This window comes from Sturnus vulgaris, chromosome Z (genome assembly GCF_052056855.1).
Source record: "Sturnus vulgaris isolate bStuVul1 chromosome Z, bStuVul1.hap1, whole genome shotgun sequence".
In the NCBI taxonomy this organism is placed as follows: Eukaryota; Metazoa; Chordata; class Aves; order Passeriformes; family Sturnidae; genus Sturnus; species Sturnus vulgaris.
Window position 1 is genome coordinate 29,994,294 of NC_142283.1, and position 23,249 is coordinate 30,017,542.

General features: G+C 39.7%; 1 protein-coding gene across 2 annotated transcripts in view; it reads left to right on the forward strand.

Annotated features, from left to right (window-relative positions):
• Positions 1-7,800: 7,800 nt before the first annotated feature.
• Positions 7,801-23,249, forward strand: part of CHD1 (chromodomain helicase DNA binding protein 1) — a 52,715-nt gene continuing 37,266 nt past the window's right edge. For both annotated transcript variants that reach the window (XM_088157040.1, XM_088157041.1), the window contains exons 1-2: positions 7,801-7,948; positions 9,748-9,957. In XM_088157040.1, coding sequence (XP_088013166.1) covers positions 9,905-9,957 — 53 coding nt within the window. In that variant the 5' untranslated portion in view covers positions 7,801-7,948; positions 9,748-9,904. The remainder of the gene's footprint in view (positions 7,949-9,747; positions 9,958-23,249) is intronic.

The window sequence follows — 23,249 nt, forward strand, 5'->3', positions numbered from 1 at the left end:
CTTCCAGTCATCATATCCCTCAGTCTTGCCACACAGGTAGCAATTTGCAAGGACTTCCTCAGGAAACAGAGAAGCATCTTAGCAAATTACTTTGTCAGAGTGATCTAAAGGAAGAGAAAATTGCTAAATCTCTTCTGCATAACTCACACCTTTGTGAAAGCATAATTCATGACTCTCCATGGGACAAAGACCAGTCCTGAGTTCTGTCTCCCAGTCTGTGCTTGGGAGCACTATTCAGTTCCAGCACAAATACTGCACACTTCCTATGAGGCTCAGGAATGCCACGATGCATACCCAAATAATGTCAGCCACCAAAATACACTTCTTACTCTTAGAATTATGGAGTACCAGTTCTCAAGAAAACTGAGCAGCTCAAGTGGAGGTGAAACATGAAAACATTTAGAGATTCTGGAGATGTCATTATGGTGAAAGTGACTTGGTATCTTACTGCACTGGGTCAAGAAGGCAGCATTATGATCACTGCGGTGGACTGCAAGGACTGCTCAGAGAGGAGCAGCGATGTGCCTGTCCCATGTAGTTCCAGCCAGCTCCAATGGACACAGGACATAGTTGAGCCCTGCAGTCAAAGTGGTGGCACCTCTCAGAAAACTTATTTAAGAAATGGTAAAAAATGCTGCACAGCTTGAGTGGGAAGAGTGGGAAATGTGTGAAACAAAGATTGAAGAACAAGGGGCTGAGGTGCTCCAGGAACTGGACAAATGATTCCCCCACAGCCCATGCTGAAGCAGGTTTATCTTGGTGGAACTGTGGTCCATGTACAACCCATGTTGAAGCAGTTTATGAAGGACTGGATTCCACCAAAAGGACCCACTTGGGTGTACTAGAAGAGTGTAATAAGGGAAAAGTGGCAGAAGAGCTGTTATGTGTTGATCTCAGCAGCCATTTCCTGCATCCTGGCACTACTTAGGGAGATGAGTCAGGATTGATGGAATGAAATTGAGCCTAAGAAAAAGAAGAGGCTGAAAAGAAGCCAGTATAGATATTTTGTATTTATTTTTCTTTTCATCCAGATCTATTTTAATTGGCAATAAATAAAATTATTTTTCCCCATGTCCAGTCTGTTTCCCTTGTGATGTTACTTAGCAGTTTTTCTCTCAACCCATGAATTTTATCTAAATTTCTCCCTGTCCGTCTGATGTTGAGGAATGAAGAAGCAGCTCTGTGGGTATCTAGCAGGCAGTCAAGGTCAACCCACCATGTGTAGTGAAATTTGTTGCAAAGAAGAAACAGAAAAGTCAGATAAAAGGCTGCCGTTTCATTGACAGACAATCTATAAGGACAAAAATAACTTGCTCACTTAAAATTACAGACTGTAGCAGAAAAAAAAAAGTTAAAACTCACATTAGAATTTCCTGTTACTCATGACACCTAAGACAGTCTACGACACTTTCAAACTTTACCGTTCACAACTGCCAAGAACTCACAGAAATGTATTTTTTTTGCTCCTGCCCTCACATACAGCTTCATATTTTTTAGCACATGACGTAAACCCTCTCTTTATATTTCCTTGCCTCATATGACTGCACAATACTCTTAAATGGTAGTCTGACAGCTAAAGGTATTTATATTACATTTTTTTAAGTTTTAGGGTTGAGTTAGTTCTCTTCTGCCTCAAGTAACAAATCGCTGTCTCTAAGGTGTTTCTTCCTACTAAAGTGAGTTCTCAGCTCTACATCTAATGGGAATCATTAACTTCTATAGTCTTTTGGAAGAATTAAAACTTTGTATCAGTAATTTCAGAAAGAACTTTTATCCTGTCTTGTTGATAAGACTTGAAGACAGAGATCTATATTTTAATATATTAATGAACTATCTCAGATAAGACCTCAAACATCTGAGGTCCCATTGTCCTTCTTTTATTTACATTAACAGTAAATGAATTATGCAATTAGTTTAAAAATCAACCCTGAGAAAATAGATACAGAGACACTGTTATGTTTTTAGTGTCTTGCTGTAAAGTACCTGCAGGTAACACTTTATAGCCTTTTTTCTTCTGCTGCTATTGTATCCTTCTAATTCTTATTTACTGTGTCTTGAAGGAATATTTTGAGGATTAAATTCTGAATGATAGTACAAAGATTTTGAAGGAATGAATATATTCTGCATTTTTGTGACTCTTTTCAGCTTTAAAATTACTGCTTTCCATCACTCTCTATCTCAGAGAATCAATTGGTTTTGTTGTACACAGCAATATAGCACAGGTCTTTTTAAAACACTCCTTCATATTTTCTGTGTTACATGGTCAAGTATTGAAGCATGATTTTTCTTTCAGACAGCACTTCTGCTTATCCTCCATTTAGTTAACTGGAATAAACAGTTCACATATGATTCCTTCAAATTCTTTAGTGTGCTTTTTTAAACAGCAGTAGAATTAAGTAACAAACCTTAACTTTGAGCTGAATTCTGCACACTCTTAATAGCTCTTCTCAGAGAGAAACTCAGACACTGAAAACTGTTACTCTTTATAAACTTATTTATACCTAGAAGTACTGAAGTACCAAAAGACTACTCATCAGTATAATTTCTAGCATGACCTACCCATTATACTGCTGCAACTCAGAGGGATAAAAACAATCTTATACAACTTGCACCAAGTCTAATGTAATACATTTCAGTTGGTCCAGTTAGAGAATTGTATTACTCCAGTACACAGGGCATAGTTTTCAAGGTTTTGGCAAAGTGTAACCAGTACACTAGCATAAAATATATTGGTTTGATAGAACTGATGCCTAAGAGAGGTCTTCCTGTACCAGAGAGGAAGTTCCAAACATCTGCATTTGTAAACACTTGTAGTGTAAGCTCTTTCAGTTTGGAATATGAGCAGGAGAAGTTTGTGACTGAAATAGGTGTGCAAATAAAATTTCCAGGTGTAAATATAGTGTTATATATAGTAGCATATAATTATGCCACTTTATGCTTCTTAACTTCCAGTAAATTAGAAAAATTAAGGCTACAGTGACATCTTACAAAGACTTGGCATTTTATGTATAAGGGTACGTAACAGTGCTTATCAAATGAAGAACAGGTTCCTGCTAAGATATGGTCACAGAGGAGGGCCTACAGCACAAGAAGTGCCTTATGGTGGGGGTTCATTAAGCAAGGGTGCATATTCCATCACACCTGTCTAATATATTGTCTTTTGCTGTGATATACTACCTGCCAAATGTACCTAGCCAATGCCTGACCAGCTGGCCAGTCACCTGAATTTGGTAAGATAGATCATGAATGAGAACTCTAGCAGTTTATGATACAGCACTAATAAACAAGGAAAGCAAGAAAAGTGCCAGATGAACAAGACTTGGATGATATAACTGTTGCAAACCCCGAAAAAAGCCATTCTGCCCTAGAAGTGGTAAAACAGTTCTCTAAAGGAGAGTTACTGTATATTAAACCTACATGTAGAACCTGACATTTTGATTGTTCAGGTTAATATCTAAGAAGAGGAGAAAAGTACACTTCACACTCAATTTACACTTTTGTTAGCTAAACATTAAGAAGAAAACTAATAGACATAACACTTATTTGGCACCTTAGGTCTACAACCTGCAGGTGCTTTTGGAGAGAATTAATGCTTCCAACAAATTTGTGGTAACTTAAACCAGACAAAACTGTACTTTAAAGAAAAGTGTGAACTTTTCTCAGCTGTCCTGATGCATATAAACTTCAAAGGCTCATTACAATCATTTAAATGCCCCTGTTTTTTATTACTTCTTTGAGCTTTTCAGCAAGATATTCAGCCAATGCAGAGGTATGTTTGTCTTTAGAGGTCCAATTGTGTACAAATACTCTGTTCAGACAAGGTAGCAATCTCTTAAAACTTTAGCTGATTGCAATGTGTAGTTTTAAGTGAAGCCTTTGTCATGCTTGTCCAGCAACCAGTTTTAATTAAATTCATATAGTTAAGAAATTTTATGCATACATTTGTACCAGCCAAAGGTGTTATTTTTAACATGAAAAGAATTTAAATTATGTCCTGACATACTTTTTTAGGAATTGAGTGAATAATGTCAGAAATTTATAATTAAATAATGAAAAAGCCCCCCTATGCTTAGTTGGTCAAACTCAGCCAATGTATCTAAACTACTCACTATTCCTTTTCTCTTCCATAATTCCAGTTTCTGTGCACTACAGTTTACAAATCTTCAAGTATTGGCAAGTAATTGAAATCTAACAAGACTTCACATCTGTCCTGGTTTAGGACAAATTTGGGAGGAAACCTCTGAATGAGGTCCCTCTAGACAAAAAGAAAAAAAATTGGAGAGAAGTGGAAAAAAAGAAAACTGTTTATTCAACAGGCAACACACCTCCCAGCACAACAATGAACATTATCAAACAGCAAAACCTCTCGCTGTTCCGAGGAGATGGCAGATTTAGAAGAGTTCTTTCCGTGGGCTGCCCGGCTCACTCAGTCTGTTCTCAGTCCCTCCTGTGCTGGGGAATGCTGCAGCCCAGGCCAGGCCCCGTGGGCCACAGGTGTGAGCTCCCGGTGCTCTTCTAGGTTTTCAGTCCAGAGCAGGTTCAAACAGTTCCAGGAAAAGAGAAAAAGGAAAAAAAAAAATCCAGGAGGCTTCTCTGCCTCAGCTAGCCAGAAAACTAAGAGCAAAAGAGAGCTCTCTCTCGCTGTCCACCACAGACAACACAGTCCTTGAGCAGAAATGTGGGGGAGCCAGTGCAGTCTCTGATAACAAATTCTGCACTTCTTCTTCCCCCCCCTTCACTCCTGGAACCAGTCTTAAAGTTGCAGAATTTAGTATTCAACACCAACAGAACAGACGATTTGGGGATATAGGCATCATACAGTCACCCCAAGACAACATCTTACACAAAATTGTTTTGGAATAACCACTTCTGATCAACTGTTTGTGAAGACCTAAGCAAGTTACAGATCTAAACTAAACTGATTTCTAACAAGAGTACTCTGAAAGCAGCCCACAGACTAAACTGATTAAAAATTCAGACTAGCTTTGTCCTCCTAGACATGAAAGTACTGAATCAATTTGTTTTTCTTTCAACTAATTCTTTAAAAGAACTGGGGCGGGGGGGTTGCCACTGTTGTTTTCCTCTAAATCGTATCTTTGTCCAAAGCTTCTTTGTCTAGAACTTCTAAATGTTAAGAACAGTGGTAAGTTTATTCTTAGATACAAATTACTGTGATAAACATGGACCCCTACCAGTGTTAGAAAGATAAGTAATCTGAAAACACAGACATTGAAAGGCATTGTGCTCACTGCATAACAGTGCAGCTATCTTGTACAGCATATTATCTCCTGTCTATAAGCAAAAATGCAACTCACAAACTGTTGTAGAATCAGGGGTGGGGTAAATCTGTGACCATGTCTTAGGAGGAACCTATTCTTCATTTGATAAGCATTGCTATGTAGCCTTATGCATAAAATGCCAATGTCATAGAATTACACCTAAGGCACAATAAATATTCTAACCCACAACCTGGTGAGGTGCCAGAAAGTTGCAATACAGCTTCAGAAAAAAACAATTTAATTCTTTATATTTTATTATAATTTTTTCCACGGGTAGTAGCTTTCTGTAATGACAAAAAGCTTTGTCCATCTGTCCTCAAAAAACACAAAGAAGTTCTGATGTGGATGAAAAGTCCTTCTCTCATACGGATGTGGAGAAAGACCTCCAGACACTGTTTCGGCAATTTTTAAGCACTCTAAGTAACAACTGCTGCTACTATGACACTGCACAGGGATCATTGCATGTGCAGCTGCGTGGTGACCAAGTTCAGACAGTTAAATGGCTAGTTTTTGGCTCTTGTAGCTGATGATGTTGGTATCACAGCAGTTCTAACTCCAGTTATTTAAACCATTGTGAAAACACACCTTCAAAAGGGATTTCCTAAGCTGAGAGCTGAGAAGCTTTACTAAACAAATCTAGGTAAAGAAAACTGAAGAAGCCAAGAAGATTAAGTAAAACACAACTAAACATGTAGGTGTGCTAGTTTTGGCTGGGATAAAATTAGTTTTCTTTACAATAGCTGGAATGGGGCTATGTTGTGGATTTGTGCTGGAAACAGTGTTGATAAAACAAGTATGTTTTAATTACTGCTGATCAGGGCTTATGCAGAGTCAATGATTTTCCTGCTCCTCATCCCATCCCACCAGTTAGGAGGTTGGACCTGTATAAAGAAGTGGAAAGGGACACAGCCAGGATTGTTCAGCCCAAATGACCACAGAGATGCTTCAGACCATATGGCATCATGCCCAGTATATAAAACTGAGGGGAAAAGAAGGATGGTGGGATATGTGATAGGGCACTGCTCCCCTAAGGATGGCTGAGCAACTACCTCCCCACAGGAAGGGGTTAGGTTTTTTTTTTTAAATTTACCTTAATTTAAAAGTTATTTTCATTTTGACACTCTTCAATTTAAACTTCAGCCCATTGCTCTTTGCACTTGGTGCACTGAAGGCTCTTTGGTAGGCTCCAGGAAACCTAACCAACTCAGCTTCAGGGTGGTTTGTACATCAGCTGCCCACACATCATTGTACACCAAGGCAGCCAGCATTGCTCACCCTGGAAGAGTAACCATGAGTAAAGATAACGGCACCAAGAAGTCTCCAGCTGACTGACTGTGGCTCACATCTGAGTCCTGGTCAACAAAACTCTTCGAGCTTGAATTCATTTGACAGCTGCTGTGACCATCTTCCTCTCGTATACCAACATGGTGAGTAGCTTCCTTCAAGATCTCCTTCATTGATGAGGAAACTGTTTTCCTGCTGATCTGACCTCTTTCACCCTTGCAGGGTGCTCAAAGGTCTGGTGCCAGACGTCAGTCAGTAACGTCCCCACACTCCTCTTGCAGAATGAGAGAGCCTTAAAGCGCAGGTGTGCTTTTACCGGGAAAAAGGCAGGTAAGATACTTCCACTTTCCAGCGCCGTGTTGTGTTGTTTACAGCACACGCTCACTCAGCTGCTACTTTCCTTTGCCACTCCGAGAACACCTGGACACACAGCTTAAATTACTTTTTTTGCTCGTGTGTTGTTTTTCTCGGGGTTGGGTTGTTCGATTTTTTTCCATAATGACCATGCGTCTCATTATACCATGCTGATCAGTAGCAAAGGAGAGGGCATAAGACCGGATGTAGATGTTTGTACTTAAGGAGGAAGGCCAGTTCCCTGCCAGGGGACAGTCCAAACCTCCCTAAGAACGCCTCAGCACCGCTTGGGACAGCGTGAAGTGAGAAACGCGGCTACGTTTGCCATCGGGCCCTGATTTTACACAGAAAACCGCAAACAAAACCCCTGCGCCGCGGAGCGCAGTACCAGGCAGCCCAGAAGGGCTACGGCCGCGGCGCTCAGCTCATGGCGCCCCTCGGGCAGCGCCCTATGCCCGCACACAGGCATGGGAGCCTACCTATCGCTACGCAGAAGGGAGGTTAGGGCGGAATGGCGGACGGGAGCTGCGGCCGAACCCGCCGACTTCCAACCCCACCGCACCGCTTCCGCCACCCTGCGCGAAGCCTGGCGGCTGCGCGGCTCCTCGTCGCCCCCGCCTGAGGCTCCTCCTCCCGCTGCCGGTCGGTCCCAAGGCGCAGGGCTGACATCACGCCCGGGGTTTCCATCCGACCACGGGAGGGGGAGGCTGAGCGGAGCGGTGGCGTGATGGCGGCGGTCGGCAGGACTTAGGAGTCGGCGGCGGAGCGGCGCCCATCCCGGTTCTCCCTGCACCCCTTCCAGCGTGGTCCGGACCCCATTGTTCGGGCGGCAGAGCGAGCGAGCCCGCCGCGCGGCCAGCGCGGAGCCGGCAAGAGCAGCGGCGGCCACCCAGGCCCCGCTCTGGCGGCGGGACCCGCACGCGACCCGGGGCTGCGGTACGAGCAGCAGTACGTTCCGCGGGGCACAGCGAGGCCTCCGGCCGTGGGGGTGCCCGGGTAGGGCTGGGCCGGCCGGCCCCCACGCACCGCAGGTAGGCAGAGGCCGCCATGGCTCCCTTCGCCGGCCGGGAGCTGTGCAGCTGCCGGAGATGAAAACCAGAAAGCGGTGGGGGGGTTGGGGGGTGGGGCGGTGCGGAGGAAATGCGGGCCCCACTGCCGATCTCAAGGAGGGTGGATGCCCGGCGCCGGGCTGGCTCCTCGGGCCCGCTCCCTGTTCTCCGGCGAGAGAGGGAGGGATTCTCCGGGGCCGAGGTGGGTAGTGTGGTTGAGCTGCTCCCGTTCACTCCTGCGGGGGGAGCTAGCGTGGATCCGCCCTGGCTGCCCGAGAGCGTCCGTGGCTCCGCTGCGGGCCATGGGGGGCGCCTAGGGAAGCGATCGTGGAGGGCGGCGGCGATGGCCTTGGAAGCGCTGCCAGAGAGCGGCGCCGGTGCAGGCCGCGCCGATAGCAGAGCGTGCTGCCTTGTGGGCGAGCAGCGAGAGAGTGGCGCGGGCGGCAGAGGATGAGAGTCGGGATCGGGTCGTCCTGGAGCAGAGAGCGGGCAGTGGAGAGAAAAGTTTTGCCGCCGCCCGCGGTGTTTTCCGGGTGCCAAGACGCGGCGGTTCGTGCCGGCGCGGAATCGCCCGTCGCGCCCCCTCCTCCCCCGCGGGGTCCCCGGTCGCGCTTCGCGGCCCCGCTGTGGCTGCGGGGTTCCTTCTGATCGCGCTCCCGTCCCTCATCGCCATTGTTCGCGGGCCGGAGCGGGCCCGGCCGTGTGAGCGCAGGGCAGTGCCCGTCCCAGAGGGAGAGTTTCCTCGCCACCGCCTCGATGGGCTCGGGGTTGGACTGTGGCTTGTTCTTGGGGAGCACCCGAGGCAAGCAAGATCCTAATCGCATTCACACAGCTAAGTCTGTGAGGGCGCAAGTTGATCTGATTATCACTGAGCTTATAGTTGCGGCCCGTTTACCGTAAATCTAAACTTTCTCTGACTGCATTGAATACTGACTGCGTAGTGTTATGGCCTAGAAGGCTGATGTATATGGAATAATGGTCATTCCATCTCTGGGATCTTGCTGGTTTGATTTAGTGGGAGCTCGTGTTAAACAGTACAGTCTTATCTTTCTGCTCCTGCCCACAACTGTAAGTGGATAGCATTACGTGTGTTCCTGGAAATGCTTCCCCTATGTTTTGTGCATGAAATACATTTTACTAAGCAGATCTTAGCAGAACATTATTACTATTACTATTATTATTATTCATTTTTTCTTAAATATTTAGATTTCTTTAGATCCTGAATTCAGTACTGTGCCCAAAGTATGTAAGATTGCAAAGATGCAATGTATAGTGCAGATAGGCAGTAAACGGTTCTCACCTCGCAGTACTAAAGAAAATGTAATTTCTGTAATTTTTCCTGTTCTGCAGCTAGTAGTTCAGCAGAAATTGCCATCTTTATAGCACTACCCATGAAAAGTTCCATAACAAAGCATAAGGGCAAAAAGAAGTATGTTCTGGGACCCCAGTGCAGTCAAACAAAAAGCAATACAAGTTTTCCGTGCATTTTGTGTACTTTATTTAGATCTTCCTGTATGAAGACCTGTTGATTCTGTGGACATTAGTTTTTGTTATTGTCACAGACAGCAGGGAAGTTTTTTTTTCCCTCTGAAAAGGAAATGGTGATATCATGATCAGCCATGAACAGGTGACACACAAAAAATGCTATTTTTGAGTTACAGACATGACATCAAACATGCCCCCTTTCACAATTAGTGGAAAAAAATCCAGTTTATTTTTGGTATGTTTTTAGTTGCAATCATACTTTAAAATAGTGTTAATGTTTTCCTTTCCTATTTTAGGTATTTTGGGAGAAATCTTGAATACCCACTGAGAACGCTAAAGCAAACGTATAAAACATCTGGCAAACATACAGAGTAGCAAGAAGTGGATTCCTGATATCCACCTTGTAACTTGAGTGGACTTTTATTTATTTTTTCAAACTTTTTAATATTTACAATGAATGGGCACAGTGATGAAGAAAGTGTAAGAAACAGTAGTGGAGAGTCAAGGTAAGCACTTGCTTATTTCAGTTATTCTTGGCTATGTATTTTCTTATTTTTTTTACTAAAACATTTATATTTGAACTGAATGCTGAAATGTGGTGGTTAGCAGGCAGATCATAGTTAGGAAGACTGGCTTTGCTTCCTTGCAGGTGCTTAATTTGCTTATTACATTCTCGTCATTTCAGCTAAGAATGGGAGTGATAATGCATATGTCCTGCATAATAAAGCTGAAGTAGTATTAAAGCCATCCAACAGAATAATACCTCTCTTGAGGAAAAAAAGCGCCTGAAGTATCAAAAACATTGAATTAAAGTGTTAAAGCTGTCCTCTATAAAGTACAAGGTACATATGCATAATATATGTTGTACAAAACCCTAATTAGGGTGTCTTTAAAGGGGCAGTGGTTCACTTCAGTGTTTTGATATTAAATACTTTATGATTCTGTCATTCTTCAGAGCTGTCAGACTAGTTGAGCTGAAAGTGTTAACTTTGTTTTTGGAAGTGAAAGGACTCTTTTCCAGCCATGTGCTTAACTAAAAAGAAACCTAAAATCAGTCTTCTAATGCCAAATTACAGTCTTTTAACAAGCGGCGAATATTCACATGTTTGGAAGAGCCTGATTAGAATGACCTGGCTCCATGCAGGGTGACAGCCAGTTTATAGGGATGGAATTAAGTTCACTTACTAGAACAGTTCCAAGTTCGAAAAGCCCCTTGTGTGCTACAAAGTTTAGATTTCTAAAACTGGAAATATGATAAACCTAGAGGTTTAAAAATCCACAGTAAAAAGTGAGTATTAGACGTCTCCTCTAAGAGGTGGTTTGTGACTGCTGTTCTTCTGCCCCTCTTCCTGTCAGATTACAGCCTGTTGAACTGGTTAGCTAATTCTCTCGTCAGGGGGCCATAAAGAAAACTATATTCTGCAGACTATGAAACTTCCAGTTGAGTAGAGAGAGATCTCAATTATTGCCTCAAGAGAAGAAATGCAAGAAGAGCATGTAACTGCCAGCTAATCAGCCAAGCTTCCTGTTATACATGGAAGTCTCCTAGAAAGATTTTCAATTTTGTGAATAATTCGCAAGCTCTAACACATGGTAATTTTTGAAGATTTCTGCTTCCTTTAAAGTTGACACTGTTACAATTAACAAATGAGTTTGAAGACTTCTGGGACAAAATGTCGCTTGTTACTTAAATAAAAAGGCAAAACAAAAGCTTCCAACAAACATGAACCTACCTGGGACAAGTTAGTGTATGAATTTTCTTACTACTTGAGAGATACCACCTAGCTAAAGGTCTATGAAGAAACTTTTATATTGAACTGTGACTGCCCATAAATATCTGTATTTCAAAGTTATTTAAAAGCTTTAGTAGTTCATAAGACTAAAACAATTAAATGTCATAAAGTTCCTATGAATTTAATGAGAAATAAGTATCAGGAGGATGCACAGTACTCAAAACTTCATATTTGCCTGGAAAGTGAGACTTTATTCTTCACCTTAAATGTCCTGCTGAGCACATCTTAAAACTTCAAAAAATTTTAAAATCCAAACAACTGTTTTTCCTAGGCTTGTGTCACTTGATAACTTCATAGTCTAATTCACAGGCACTTGGAAAACTTCTTTTCATGTTCATTATCAGAAAGCTGTTCGTGCAAGTGAAGTGAGAAGACTTGCCGCTTTAAATGATAGAATCCTCTTCTGTGTAACGTAGTTCCATTATTAAAACAATACAGAATATTTTTATATGCCTTACACTTGCATTATAGCTGAGTGATTTTTTACTTTAATTTGTAGGTTTCCAGTACTCTGGATGATTTTCACTCTGAGTTGAGGTAACTTAGCAAGCTGCAGCTGTACAGATAACTAACTAACTTAGGAAGTGGTGCTGTAATTATCCTTCGAATCTGGAAAAGTGAATTTTAGAAAATGGAGGTAGAAATCAGCAACAGAATATATTTACTAAGCTTATAGTGATCCCGTTCTTTTCAGAATGCTAGGTGTAGAAATAAGTGAAGAAAGCAATAAGGAGCTGCTGCTGGGAGTAGATTGCAAAGGAGATCAAATGCAAGGATTAGTAGGAAAAAAGAAGAGATGAATACAGTGATAATCTAAGCAGCAGCATTGGTGTTAACTAGGAGATGTCTGAAAATTTGTGTCAGTTTGCAAATTTGATACTTTACAAGTGCAGTAAAGCAGTTCACTTCCTTCGGTCTGTGGTGTCAACTTCCATTGCTGTCATTCTGGAGTGATAATAAATACAGCCTGATGTAGCGGAGCCACCATCATTACTTCAGAAAGTTAAGCAGTGAGTCCTGCCTGGTTTTACAAAAATACATGAGCATGCGGTGTTTTCTGGAAGCACCATGACTTGAAAAATTGTGGGAAGCTTGTAGTAGTTTAGCAGTAGGAGGACTGGAGAAGGGACTGATCATAGATCTTTGACTTGATACACCGTGGTAAGGGATTGTAGCTGTCCTTTATTCACTGTGTGTAGCTGTGAAGGTGATTTTTTTCTGAAGTGAGAATGAGCAGTTTGCCACTGCTTCATACCTTTCCACTGTTCATCTATTCATCTGTCTGCTAGACAGATGAATGTTGGTCCTGTGTTGGTCCTGAAGTTCTGTTTTGCTACAGAGCAGTACATGGCCACACCATTTGGACTTTACTTGCTTATTTCAGCAAGCTCTGAGGCTCTAAATCCCTACTAGAACTGAGCATGATGGAAATTATTGTAAACGTTGTTAACTAGTCTTGTTGGTTGGTGTTCCAATTTCTGTCCAGTAATCACAGTGGTGTCTACTTTCCCGCTTGTTGTTTACTTCATATAACTATTCTGTAATGTTTTTAAGTAGCTCAAGGTAGAATATCACAGATACTGTTCATCTGGATAGCAAGTTAATGCAGACACAAAGATTTATTAGCAGTATGCTAAGAAGCTTACTCAAGTAGAGCATCTTTGTATGATGTTCTTGACAGTTTTCAGTTCAGTGTACAAACTTCAATATAAATACATACATTCAAGTTATATAGTAATAAGAAAGCTTAATCAGCACGGAAGGGCAGTTGTACCTGAACTTGCAGACAAGTGCCAGACAGAACAAGGGCTGCAGCAATGAAATGTTGGCACTATTTGAACAACAATCTGATTTCCCATCTCTTTGCTCTTCTGTGTTTCTGCAGAACAAGGTATAGAGGACTTGAGCATACCTTCCTTTCCTAGGCAAAATGGCATGGCTCAGTGTAGCTTGAGTGGAAGGTAGCTGGCCATCTTTGCAGTAAGCAGCTGCTTACACCAAAGACTTTTACAAGTCTTTACACACTTGAAAGTGGATGTTAAGATAGTAATTTCAGTGGGTTTAATTTGTTTTGTGGATTGCATAGTCTGTGGACTTACGTAATTAAGTAAAGACTTGGTCAACAGGCTTCAATTTACTGTATAAATGCATATCTTCCATAGAAAGTAAAAAAGATTAATTGAAAGCCACAACTTTAGGTTCTCACTTTCCTGAAATCTAAGTGGGAGTTAAAATAGAAATTGACCAAGTATATTTGCAGAATTACTTGCATGCACTGGCTTCTTTTTAGTAGGAGTTTAATAGATAATATTAGTAAAAATGTGTGTATACAGCAAGAGAGAGCATATACATGAAACTGTATATATTTAGATACCTACTAAATGCACAGGAATTGTAAACTGTTGGTAGCATGTACTGTAAACAGCTAGTGGATAAAGCAAGATCTTTGCAATATTTTTCTCTTTAATTAACGAATTATTAGTTTATCAGGAATAATCTCTTACAGAATTAAGCATACTAAAGCATGATAAGGTGTCCAAATCCAGGTTAAAAGCATCTTTTCACTTCTTTTTGGAAGAGCTCAGATAGAGCATGTATCCAAACCTAAGTATTTTTTTCCTAGAAACATCTCCAACTAAAAGAAAATATTAAAAATTCATGGTCTGTCTCTTGATCTGCATGTAATCTTAAGTTTGGTTTTGGAACGCCTGCTGAGTTTATCCCCATTTTTTGTCTAACCTAACTGGATGCCACATAACTGTACCACAGATTTTAAATTAAGTTCCTCTGTCCTGAGAATTTCAGGATTTTAGGCAATGCAAGCTTTTCATGTTCCTCAAGACAAAGCGAAGTTTTGTGATAGTGGCAGTGTATACATCGGGCCTGTCCAGATGTGGTGTCTCAGCTGGCTTCAGCTGATTTTGTTGGGTGTTGGGGTGGGTTTTTTGTTTTTTGGTTTTTTTAAATTAAATTCCATTTAATACTTTTTTTTGCTGGTGGTCTCTGAGGAGCTTCTGGTACAGACATAATTCTGTTGCTGCTGGATCCAGCAGTGTGCTGAAGGTTGCTCACATTGCACAACAAAGTAGTAGGGCCCTGAGTAATCACTGATACCTCTTGCCTGTTCCTGGGTTCCTGGAACTTCTTTGTGCTCTTAAGATGAGTGACTTGCATCTTTCAAATAAAGACTTGCAATGTACTTCATAGAGTCAAGAAAGTTGGTAGGTAATCAGTTTAATTTTGATAGCATTGCTTTGCTTACAGTAGTAGCAACAGATAATTAGTCTGCAGGACAGAAACACGTGTTACCCATACCAGGAAAACTCAATTGAGTTCATAGTTTGTAATGGCTGATGACAGGAAGTAACATTTGGCAGATTGAACATTGTACTCTTTGTGCCCTCTGTTCTTTACTGGCAGTGATGAATAAGATAAATCTGCTTTATGCATTATAATTAAGTTACATAATTAAGATTTCTTAAAGAAATAAAACTAGAAAATATTACTATTTGCATAGTATTTGCCTGTAGAAACTTACTTGCTATTTTACGAGTTTGGCATTTAGTATCTGTTACTTCTGCACATTTTGAATCGGCTCTTCATATTCCAATGCTTTTCTTCCTTCAGCTTGTTTAAAAAAGCCCCAACAACCAAGCAGCAAAGGAGAACAGTCCATTGTCATCTCAGATATGTTTCAAAGATTCTGCAGATAGTAATATCTTTCTTTTTTAATCTGATGAACTTTAGTTTGCTTAAATTGTGACTCTCTGTCTTGCTAGCCTTGAAACAGAAGATCATTAAGGTAATGTCATCTAATGAATGCACTTGAAAACAGTGGTGTTAAATTAGCTGTTCTTGGATAAGTTATTATCCTAGACAGGAGTCTGCATTTTCTGTTAGTTCTTTCACAATGTGACTTGTTTAGCTTCCCATTTTAGGATTTGTATTTCTAGTGCCTAGTTCCTTGTTGTATGATCCTCTCAGGGGCACCTTGTTTTAAAGAATAAGCTAGTGAAGCTGAACTTAAGACTGTGGTAGCTAAAGTAGTGCCTCTGTTGCAGGATACTTGCTTTAAGCCTGTCGTTTCCCCAAAAGCATTCCTCAGTTTCATTGCATAGGTATTTATTTGGAAGAGTTGGAAAAAACATTCGCAAATAAATACTGCATTCAGGCGTAGATTTGTGAACATGTAGGGGGTACCCAGAGACTGTGTTCATTAAAAAAACCAGCAAATTCCTTGAGTGTGTCTGAATTTCATACCAAATCAGATTTGACATGTGCTGCTGTACAGATGGAACTATCAAGGTCTAGAGGTAAGAGGTTTCTTAAGTGCGTATCCTGCAAAATGCTCTTTCTAGACTTCACACCACAGTTTGTCAACTTACATGAAACTAATCTTTAATGTAGAACTTCATCTTGAGACCTGCTGTTAATTTTCAGTATGTACTGTTGGCCTGCTACTGAAAGTTACTGCTGACTGCTAAATTTTTCATCGGTATTTGGGTTTGTTTGCACAGAAAGAAATAGTCTCACTTCAGCAGTACCAAGGAGATCATCATTGGTGCTTTATCCATCATGCTTGTATTTTCCATATCCTTTTGAGGGTCCACTGTTCTGCACAGTCTTTTATACTCCTGTCATAGTTTAGTTTGGAGAGGGGGAGTTAGGTTTTTGAGGTGTTGTACTGGTTTGAAAGCAAAACCAGTGAGAGACTCTAAGTCAGTAATACAATTTAATACGAAGAAAGAGAAAAAAATAAAATACATGCAATAATACAAAAGAAAACCACTGACAGAGTCAGAATGCAACCTGACACCCTGTCAGTCAGGGTGTTGGTAGCAGTTCGATTAAATGGTGGCTGCAGTCCTTCTGGACGACAGATGTGGTTCAGTTGAAGCAGTGGTTTTGTAGAAGGGTGTAGTTTTCTTCTGAAGGTCCAGCGATGATGTGGAAAAGGTCCGACTTTCTTCTGGGATCCGGTGGAAAGGGTTGCCTTGGTGTTCTAAACTTCAGTTTTTTATCTAGGTAGGAAAGGCTTGGCTCCTCTCCCTGGCTGGAGCATCTCCCAATGGGATGATGTAATCTTACCAGTCATACAGTAGGACTTAATGGCTCATTAACAGAATATATCTTCTGGAGGAAGGATGGGTTGTGAAAAGATAACGATGATCATCCCCCGATTTTATCAGATGGCACATCAGCAGAGGATATCTCCCACAGAGATAAGCACCACCCCTCCTACATTTCAACAGATGGTGATAGAATACACATTTTTGCATTGTACCCCAGGACAGATGTCTACAGGAGTGTGGGTAAGGTATCCACTTTTGTGCTTTGCTGAACTGTTTCCAATAGAACAGCTTAAGCAATGACCCTGTGTTGTGTAGGAGGGAGAGTTGTCAAGAACTAACACACTTGGCAAATCTTTTTCTGTAAGAGGAGCTCTTAAGAGAGGGAACCAGAAGCCCTGTTCCTGATGCAGCATTTGTATGATAGCATTAGACAGCGGCAGACATCTAATTGTGCAAGTATTCCAGTCAGTGTTTGAGGAAATACATAATGTTCCTTGCATCCTCCCCCTAGAGATATGATACCAGAATCTCAGTAATTTGTGATGTCAGTTCAGGTGATTAATTTTGTGAAGGTCAGTGGTGCTACTTTGCACTAATGGGCATTACTTGTTGTGAGGAAAGTTGGTCAGATTAGTGACTCTAGTTAAACAATACCAGCTGACACTTAAAATTCTTCAGCTAGAAAATAAATTGCTTATAAACTGTGCCTTGAAAAATGCAGGTGAAGTTAAAGAATCTCATAAGCAATGGAAATGAAAGCAACCAGATATTATGACTACCTCACTGCTGTTATCTCCCTGTGTTTTTAATACCTTTATTGCAGAACTTTGGTTCTGTTTCTTTAATGCAAGTAAACTGCCTTTCTATCAGAGAGGCTTTTTGTCCTTATTGTAGCAATGATTTTAAAAGTCAAATTTTGGCACAGTATGAAATATTCTCACTTACCATTTGGTTTGCAATAGTAGCTTCCATTGAGTTCATTTATGAAGTATATACATGCAATAATTCTTTTACTAGAATCTGCCTAATAAGATAAATACAAGAAAAAGAAAATTTAAAAGTATGAGATAAAGATTTAATACTTGAAAATACAGTTTTTTATTGGTAAAAGAATCCTTTTAGGACTTAGTAAAGAAATATTAAGAATATTCTTGTGTTGTAATATCTTGGTTCAATATTTTGTGACACAGTGGTTTGAAGGTGTGGTTCTTTGTTAAGTTTATTTCGGTACCTTATTTTAATGACTAGCACATCTAAAGAAGATACCTAGCAAAGGTACATGGCTTCAGGTGGAAGAAGTCCATTGTTTACTGCACTTACTAAGTCATAGAACTATTTTTTTCAATCCCATCGGCTAATTATGCAAAGGTTTCTCTTAAATTTTGTCTGGTAAATTTCCAACTACCCTGTGAATCATTTTATGCATATTAATCTGAAGGGATTGTAGTTTTCATGTTTTTAACAAATGGGTTCGAAACCCGGTGAAAATTTTTGAAAAATTTTTAAAAGACTGGAAATTATCTCCCACCTTTTAATGTGTATAGATACAATAGCTTTTTTTAGGTGACATACGTTGGTTTTAATGATAAGATGACATAATGATGGAAACCTATCCAAACATCTATTTTCAAAATTCTATCTCTATGGCATGAGTTTCTTTAGAAAAGCAGTTGCTTTTTCAACGTTAAAATGTCACCTTCACTTGGAAGGGATACATGTTGTTATTTAAAATATCTGCTAGGTAGCATACTACTAATAACAAATTGTTTCCACATAAATGGGCAGTGTATTTGAAGCACTTTTCTTTTTAAAACAAACACACTCAGAGCTCACAAAAACCAAATATTCCTGTTCGACAGTGCTTCTTAGTAGTTTAACCTCTTATGGTATAAATATTTTTTATGCTCATTTTCTATCTTGTTACAAAATATTGTAAATATTTTACTGTTTAATGGACTTGTTTTCATAAAATTAAGAACATTACTGACTTCCTGTATTCTTCTGGTTCCAGATTCTTTGCTGCAATAGCTTGCCTATTGTTGATGGAGTGGATGAATTTATTTTGTACTGCAATCTCTTACCGCCCCTACTAGACTCTAGATTTTATTCCAGTCAAAGCAACCACACATTCCTAGTTATGTTTGCATTGTTTTTTTTAATAAAACTTTCTTTCTTCTTTTTTTAATTAAAGAAGTAGTTTACTGTTGATAAAATAGCTTCTCTAATGCTTTTCCTTTAGTGATCTAGGAAATGTAATTTTTTTTTGTGGACCTCATTGTTGAAAGTCCCAAATCTGGGACATGTTAGAATCTGTACTTTCATCCAACCATAGAGCAAATTTCCTGAAATGGATAATTTGTTCTAATACTTGTTTATTCAAACCTTCAGCAATGTTTTTATGTGCTTTTCAGCAGTGTTTGCTCACAAAGAAATGTGCTTCCGTTTGTCACTGTAGTTTTCCATGCATTATTTTAGCTATTTTTAAGCAACAAAAACTGAATTCTCTGTAGACTTTTTTCCCCTTGGTCTTAGGTAAGATAACCTCAGAGCAGCCTGCTAACTATTCACTTATTAAATTAAGAGACATTTTTTGAAGTACAAGATTGACTATTACTTGAAACATGACTTGAAGCATTACTTGAAACATTGCTGGAAAAAATGAAGGGTTATCTTTGTGTTCTGGATGGTTAGTTTTCAGATGTCCTGCTAATTTTGATGTTTCATGCTATTGTGGGCTAATATCTCAAGATACGATACAGATTTAGGGTAAGAGTAATTGTTAACATTGTTAAGTCTTGATAACTGAAATTTTCTTTAATCCAGCTTCTTGTCAGATGTCATTAAATTGTAATTTTCTGTTGCCTTGGAATGTGGCTTATGAAGAGCTTGTAATGTAGTAGAAGTAGAAGAAGCTCTGCTATTTTCTTTTCACATGTACTTATAGTACCTTCAGTCCGTTGTTTCCTTGCAAGATTCTTGTTAAACTACTTCTCCATTCTGTAAGGGTTAGTTTGGTTAAAACTAAGAAATACTATCCATGAATCCACGTAATCAGGCAGAGACAAACTGTGTTCTGTCTCACTGCACACAGAAGGAATGGAGTGATCGCACCACCGGGACCCGTCTGGGTTGTGGAGCGTGACACCAGGCCATCAGACATACGGGCTGAGGGAGCTTGCAAGTGTCAAACCATGTCTTAAATACTTAAATGTTTGTAGAGTTGAATTAGTGGTTTGGCCTTCCTTCCCGGAATCCTGCCTTCCTGGATTCCTTCCTTCTTATTTCAGGGGTTGTTACTTTGTTTTGGGTTTGGGTAGGGGTTTTTGGTATTGTTTGTTTGCTTTAAATAAAAATAAATCTAAATATCTGTTCCAATATATTCTTTATATACCCCCTCCTCCTGTTTGTGTGCGCTCTTGTTTAAAAACCACGGTCTTTTATGTGCCAGTTTTGTGTCATCAGAGAAGTGTGGTGAGTCTGGGAGAGGGGGAAGCTCTTTATTTTTCAAAGAACATCTTAGGGCAAATACTTCAGCTGAAGGATTTTCTCCTTAGAGCATGATAAACCCTTTAGGTAAATCCTGGCATTCCTCACATCAGTTTGAAATATGGATTGTCTTTATCACTAGGAAGGCTTCCTTTAAGAGATAGTTTCTCAGTGAAGTCCCAAGGCAGGGTCACTGGCTCATATGATAACGTGAAGCAACGACTCATTAAGTTTTGTTTAGGGCAGCACTACATGTGAAACAGAAATAAAAAGTACAGATAATGTCCCAGTGATGTTATGTGTTCAGAGGCAGAGTGCTAGAAATTGTTGGTCTCTGTGTGTTAAATGGATATGATATAGTAAACTGCAAGTATCTTTGCTGAATAGAAGTTGAAATGAAAAAGAAAACTGCTGCTACACTGAGTTTTCAGTAAGACTTCATTTTCACTGCCCCATTTTTTCATTATTTACATTGCTTAAGAGACATGGCTAGAAAATATCTCAGATACATTTCAGTTTTCCATTTGTTGTGAGAGGAAATGTAATTCTTTATTCTCCGCTTTATGTAACTCTTCTCTCTTTGTCCCAAGTACATCTTTGCATATTTAGCTGGATTTCTTCATTTTTAGAAGAAGTTACATAGGTCTGCTTTTATTTCATTGCTGCTGCTTTCTTAGAGTTGTTTTATAAGAAACAGGTAAGGTGCTCCTTTATATCCAAAGGGAATCATTAGTTGGGTCTGATACTGGTCTAAAACTGCTTTGCGTGAGATATGTGAAGAAACTGAAAAAGCAGTTGATAATCAACTCTGTTCTTTCCATCTGCCTTGTAGATACAGAGCTTTAGAGCTAATTAAGAACTAATTCTCAGGCTGAAAAATTCTACTCAATTTCTGTTTGAATAGATAGCTAGTCCTGTTAGACAATAGAGGTTTTTTTGTTGTTGTTGTGCTAATACAAAACTGTTTTCTTTAAACTGCTGTGTTATACAAAATATTATCATTGGAAGTGCTAGACAAATATTTTTTTTTTTTTAAGTACGGAAAAGCAAAGGGAAGGGACAGATTTGGAAGCGTATAATATTTTGATCTTGGCATAAACATGCTCTTTTTTGGATCTTTGACTTATAGAAAGAAAAATAATGATTTTCTCTCTAATATTGAAAATAGTTTACACACTGAAGACTGAGCCCTGAACCTGTAGTTCTTACTGTAGGTGTGTTTTTTGCCTTATGTGCCCCATCACGGTTACTGTTGGTTCAAGTCCTTCATATTTCTCTGGAGGAAAGAAAGTCCTTTGATGAATGGATTGTTGCAGCTATTGGGGATTTTTAGGTGATATATCTCGTGCAGTTCGGCTTGTCTGTACTTAAAGATCTGCAATTTGTCTTTATGCAGAGCTTACTTATTATTTGACTTTCTACCTCCTTTGCAAACAAGAGCTTTAGCTTTCTGATTTACAGTGCTGTCTTTGTAGAATTTATGCTTCCAAGGTTCAGGTTGAAACAATGTATGAAAGTACATTTTAAAAGAAACATTGCTTTGATAACCCTCAGAGCCTGTCAGTTACTTGTCCTGTGGCAAGTCAACAGGGAAGACTTTTGCTATTCAGTAGAAATGAAGACCTGTTTGTTATTCTTACCTATTTTTTAAATATTCATTGTACTTCCATGAAGATGTCTGGGAGTATATGGTACACAGGCAGAACTCGTAGTTCACACAAATTTCACGCAACTGCATTAATTTGGATAATTATAGTTGAAGTAAGCTCTTCCCAGCATAGACTAGCCTTGTGTGTTTGAGCTCCTGTAGTGCTTTTTATGAGTTAATTTCAAACGTTTAATGAACACATATATGTAAACTGACATAGATTACTAAGCTTTGATAACTGTTTCAGCAAGTTGTTGCTGTTACCCTAGTTGAAAAATTACTTTTGGCTACTCAGTTTGTCTTTTCCTGTTTCCTTGTTCTGATTCGACACTGTAGGATATGAAAGATTAGTAAGATATTATTGATGCTATAGTGTTTGAATTTCATATGAGCATTTTTTCCTGTTCTTTGTGCCATATGTTAATCTCTGGTTGGGATCCTACATTGCCCATGCATGGTATCATTAGGGCAGCTCTAAATCAATTGTAAACTTTATTATTTGTTTTTTCTTCCTGTAATTTCACTAATTTCTCTCCCCATTCCTTTTGCTTCTGTGTGCAGATTTGTTTTGTGGTCTTGCATTCATAAGTAATTTGACTAAATTAAGATTTTTACTCTTTGTCAGGTGTTACTGTGAGTTGGGATGCAGTTGAGTTATATTAGGCTGCTCTACTCCAAATCGGGCCAATTTATTTTGAGAAACAGAGATTATGGAATAGCTCTTCTTTTGCTGGTCCTTCTCATAAGCCTAATGGGAATTCATTACTGGACTCAGCTTTGATGAGAGCTAGCTGGCCAGATAAGGAGCCTGTGTTTTTTCTTTAAATGCTGTATGATCTATATCAATATCCACATGTTGGCATGTTGATATTTTTTAACAGAGACCTTAGATTATAGCTGATCTCTTAGTAAATAATAAGATTTGGCATTAGCTGTTTTTGCATCCGGCTCTACAGAAAATAGCATTATCTACTAGACTTTTATTTTCCCTATTTCAGCCCTTTTGGTTTTGAAATTACACTCAATTCCTGTGAAGAACATCAAACAACTTAAAATTTCCTATCAGTTGTTTATCCCTGGGTGCATCCAAGAGGCATTTGGTCTGGTGCTGAGTGAGTGGTTTAGGAGTTACACTGGTAGTGCTGGGTTCACTGGATAATCTTGAGGATCTCTTCCAATCTTGATGATTCTGTGTAATCAATCTAATTCTTGCTTACTTATCTAAGTAAACTAATTTTTTTCGTCTTTTCTGTTATCTCTCCACCATTCTCTTCTGGTTTAGATGTTTCTTACAATGTTAGCAAGTTGACCAAAATGTCTAATTCCAGTGTTAGTTTCCCCATGCTACCTTAGAAAACAGGTACTTTGTTTTGGTGACCTCTGTCTCCGTATGTAATTGGACCCATAGTTAGCACTCTATTAGTATGTGTGAACTGTTTTATGACTGTATGGAAAGCTAACTTAATTACTATCCATATGGCTTAGTGTTCTGCATACATTTTTGATTTGATAATCCACGTTATTATTATCTTCTTTGAGCAAACCTTGTCCTGCATGAAGGTACTTGATTCCTTTCCCTTCCTTCAAGGTTCTGTAGGATTTACTTATTTTTGGTAACTTTTTATGACTGGAACTTTGGCTGGTATTTACTTGTGTCTCTCCATGCTGAGTTTTCTTCTGTATATCTTAATTTACAGTTAGTGCTGCCTTCTGTAGTTCCCCTGACATGTACTTAATGACACTGCTTTGCTGAGAAATATGGTTGTTTTATAAAGGTGCGATTCACCTAGTATTTAAGG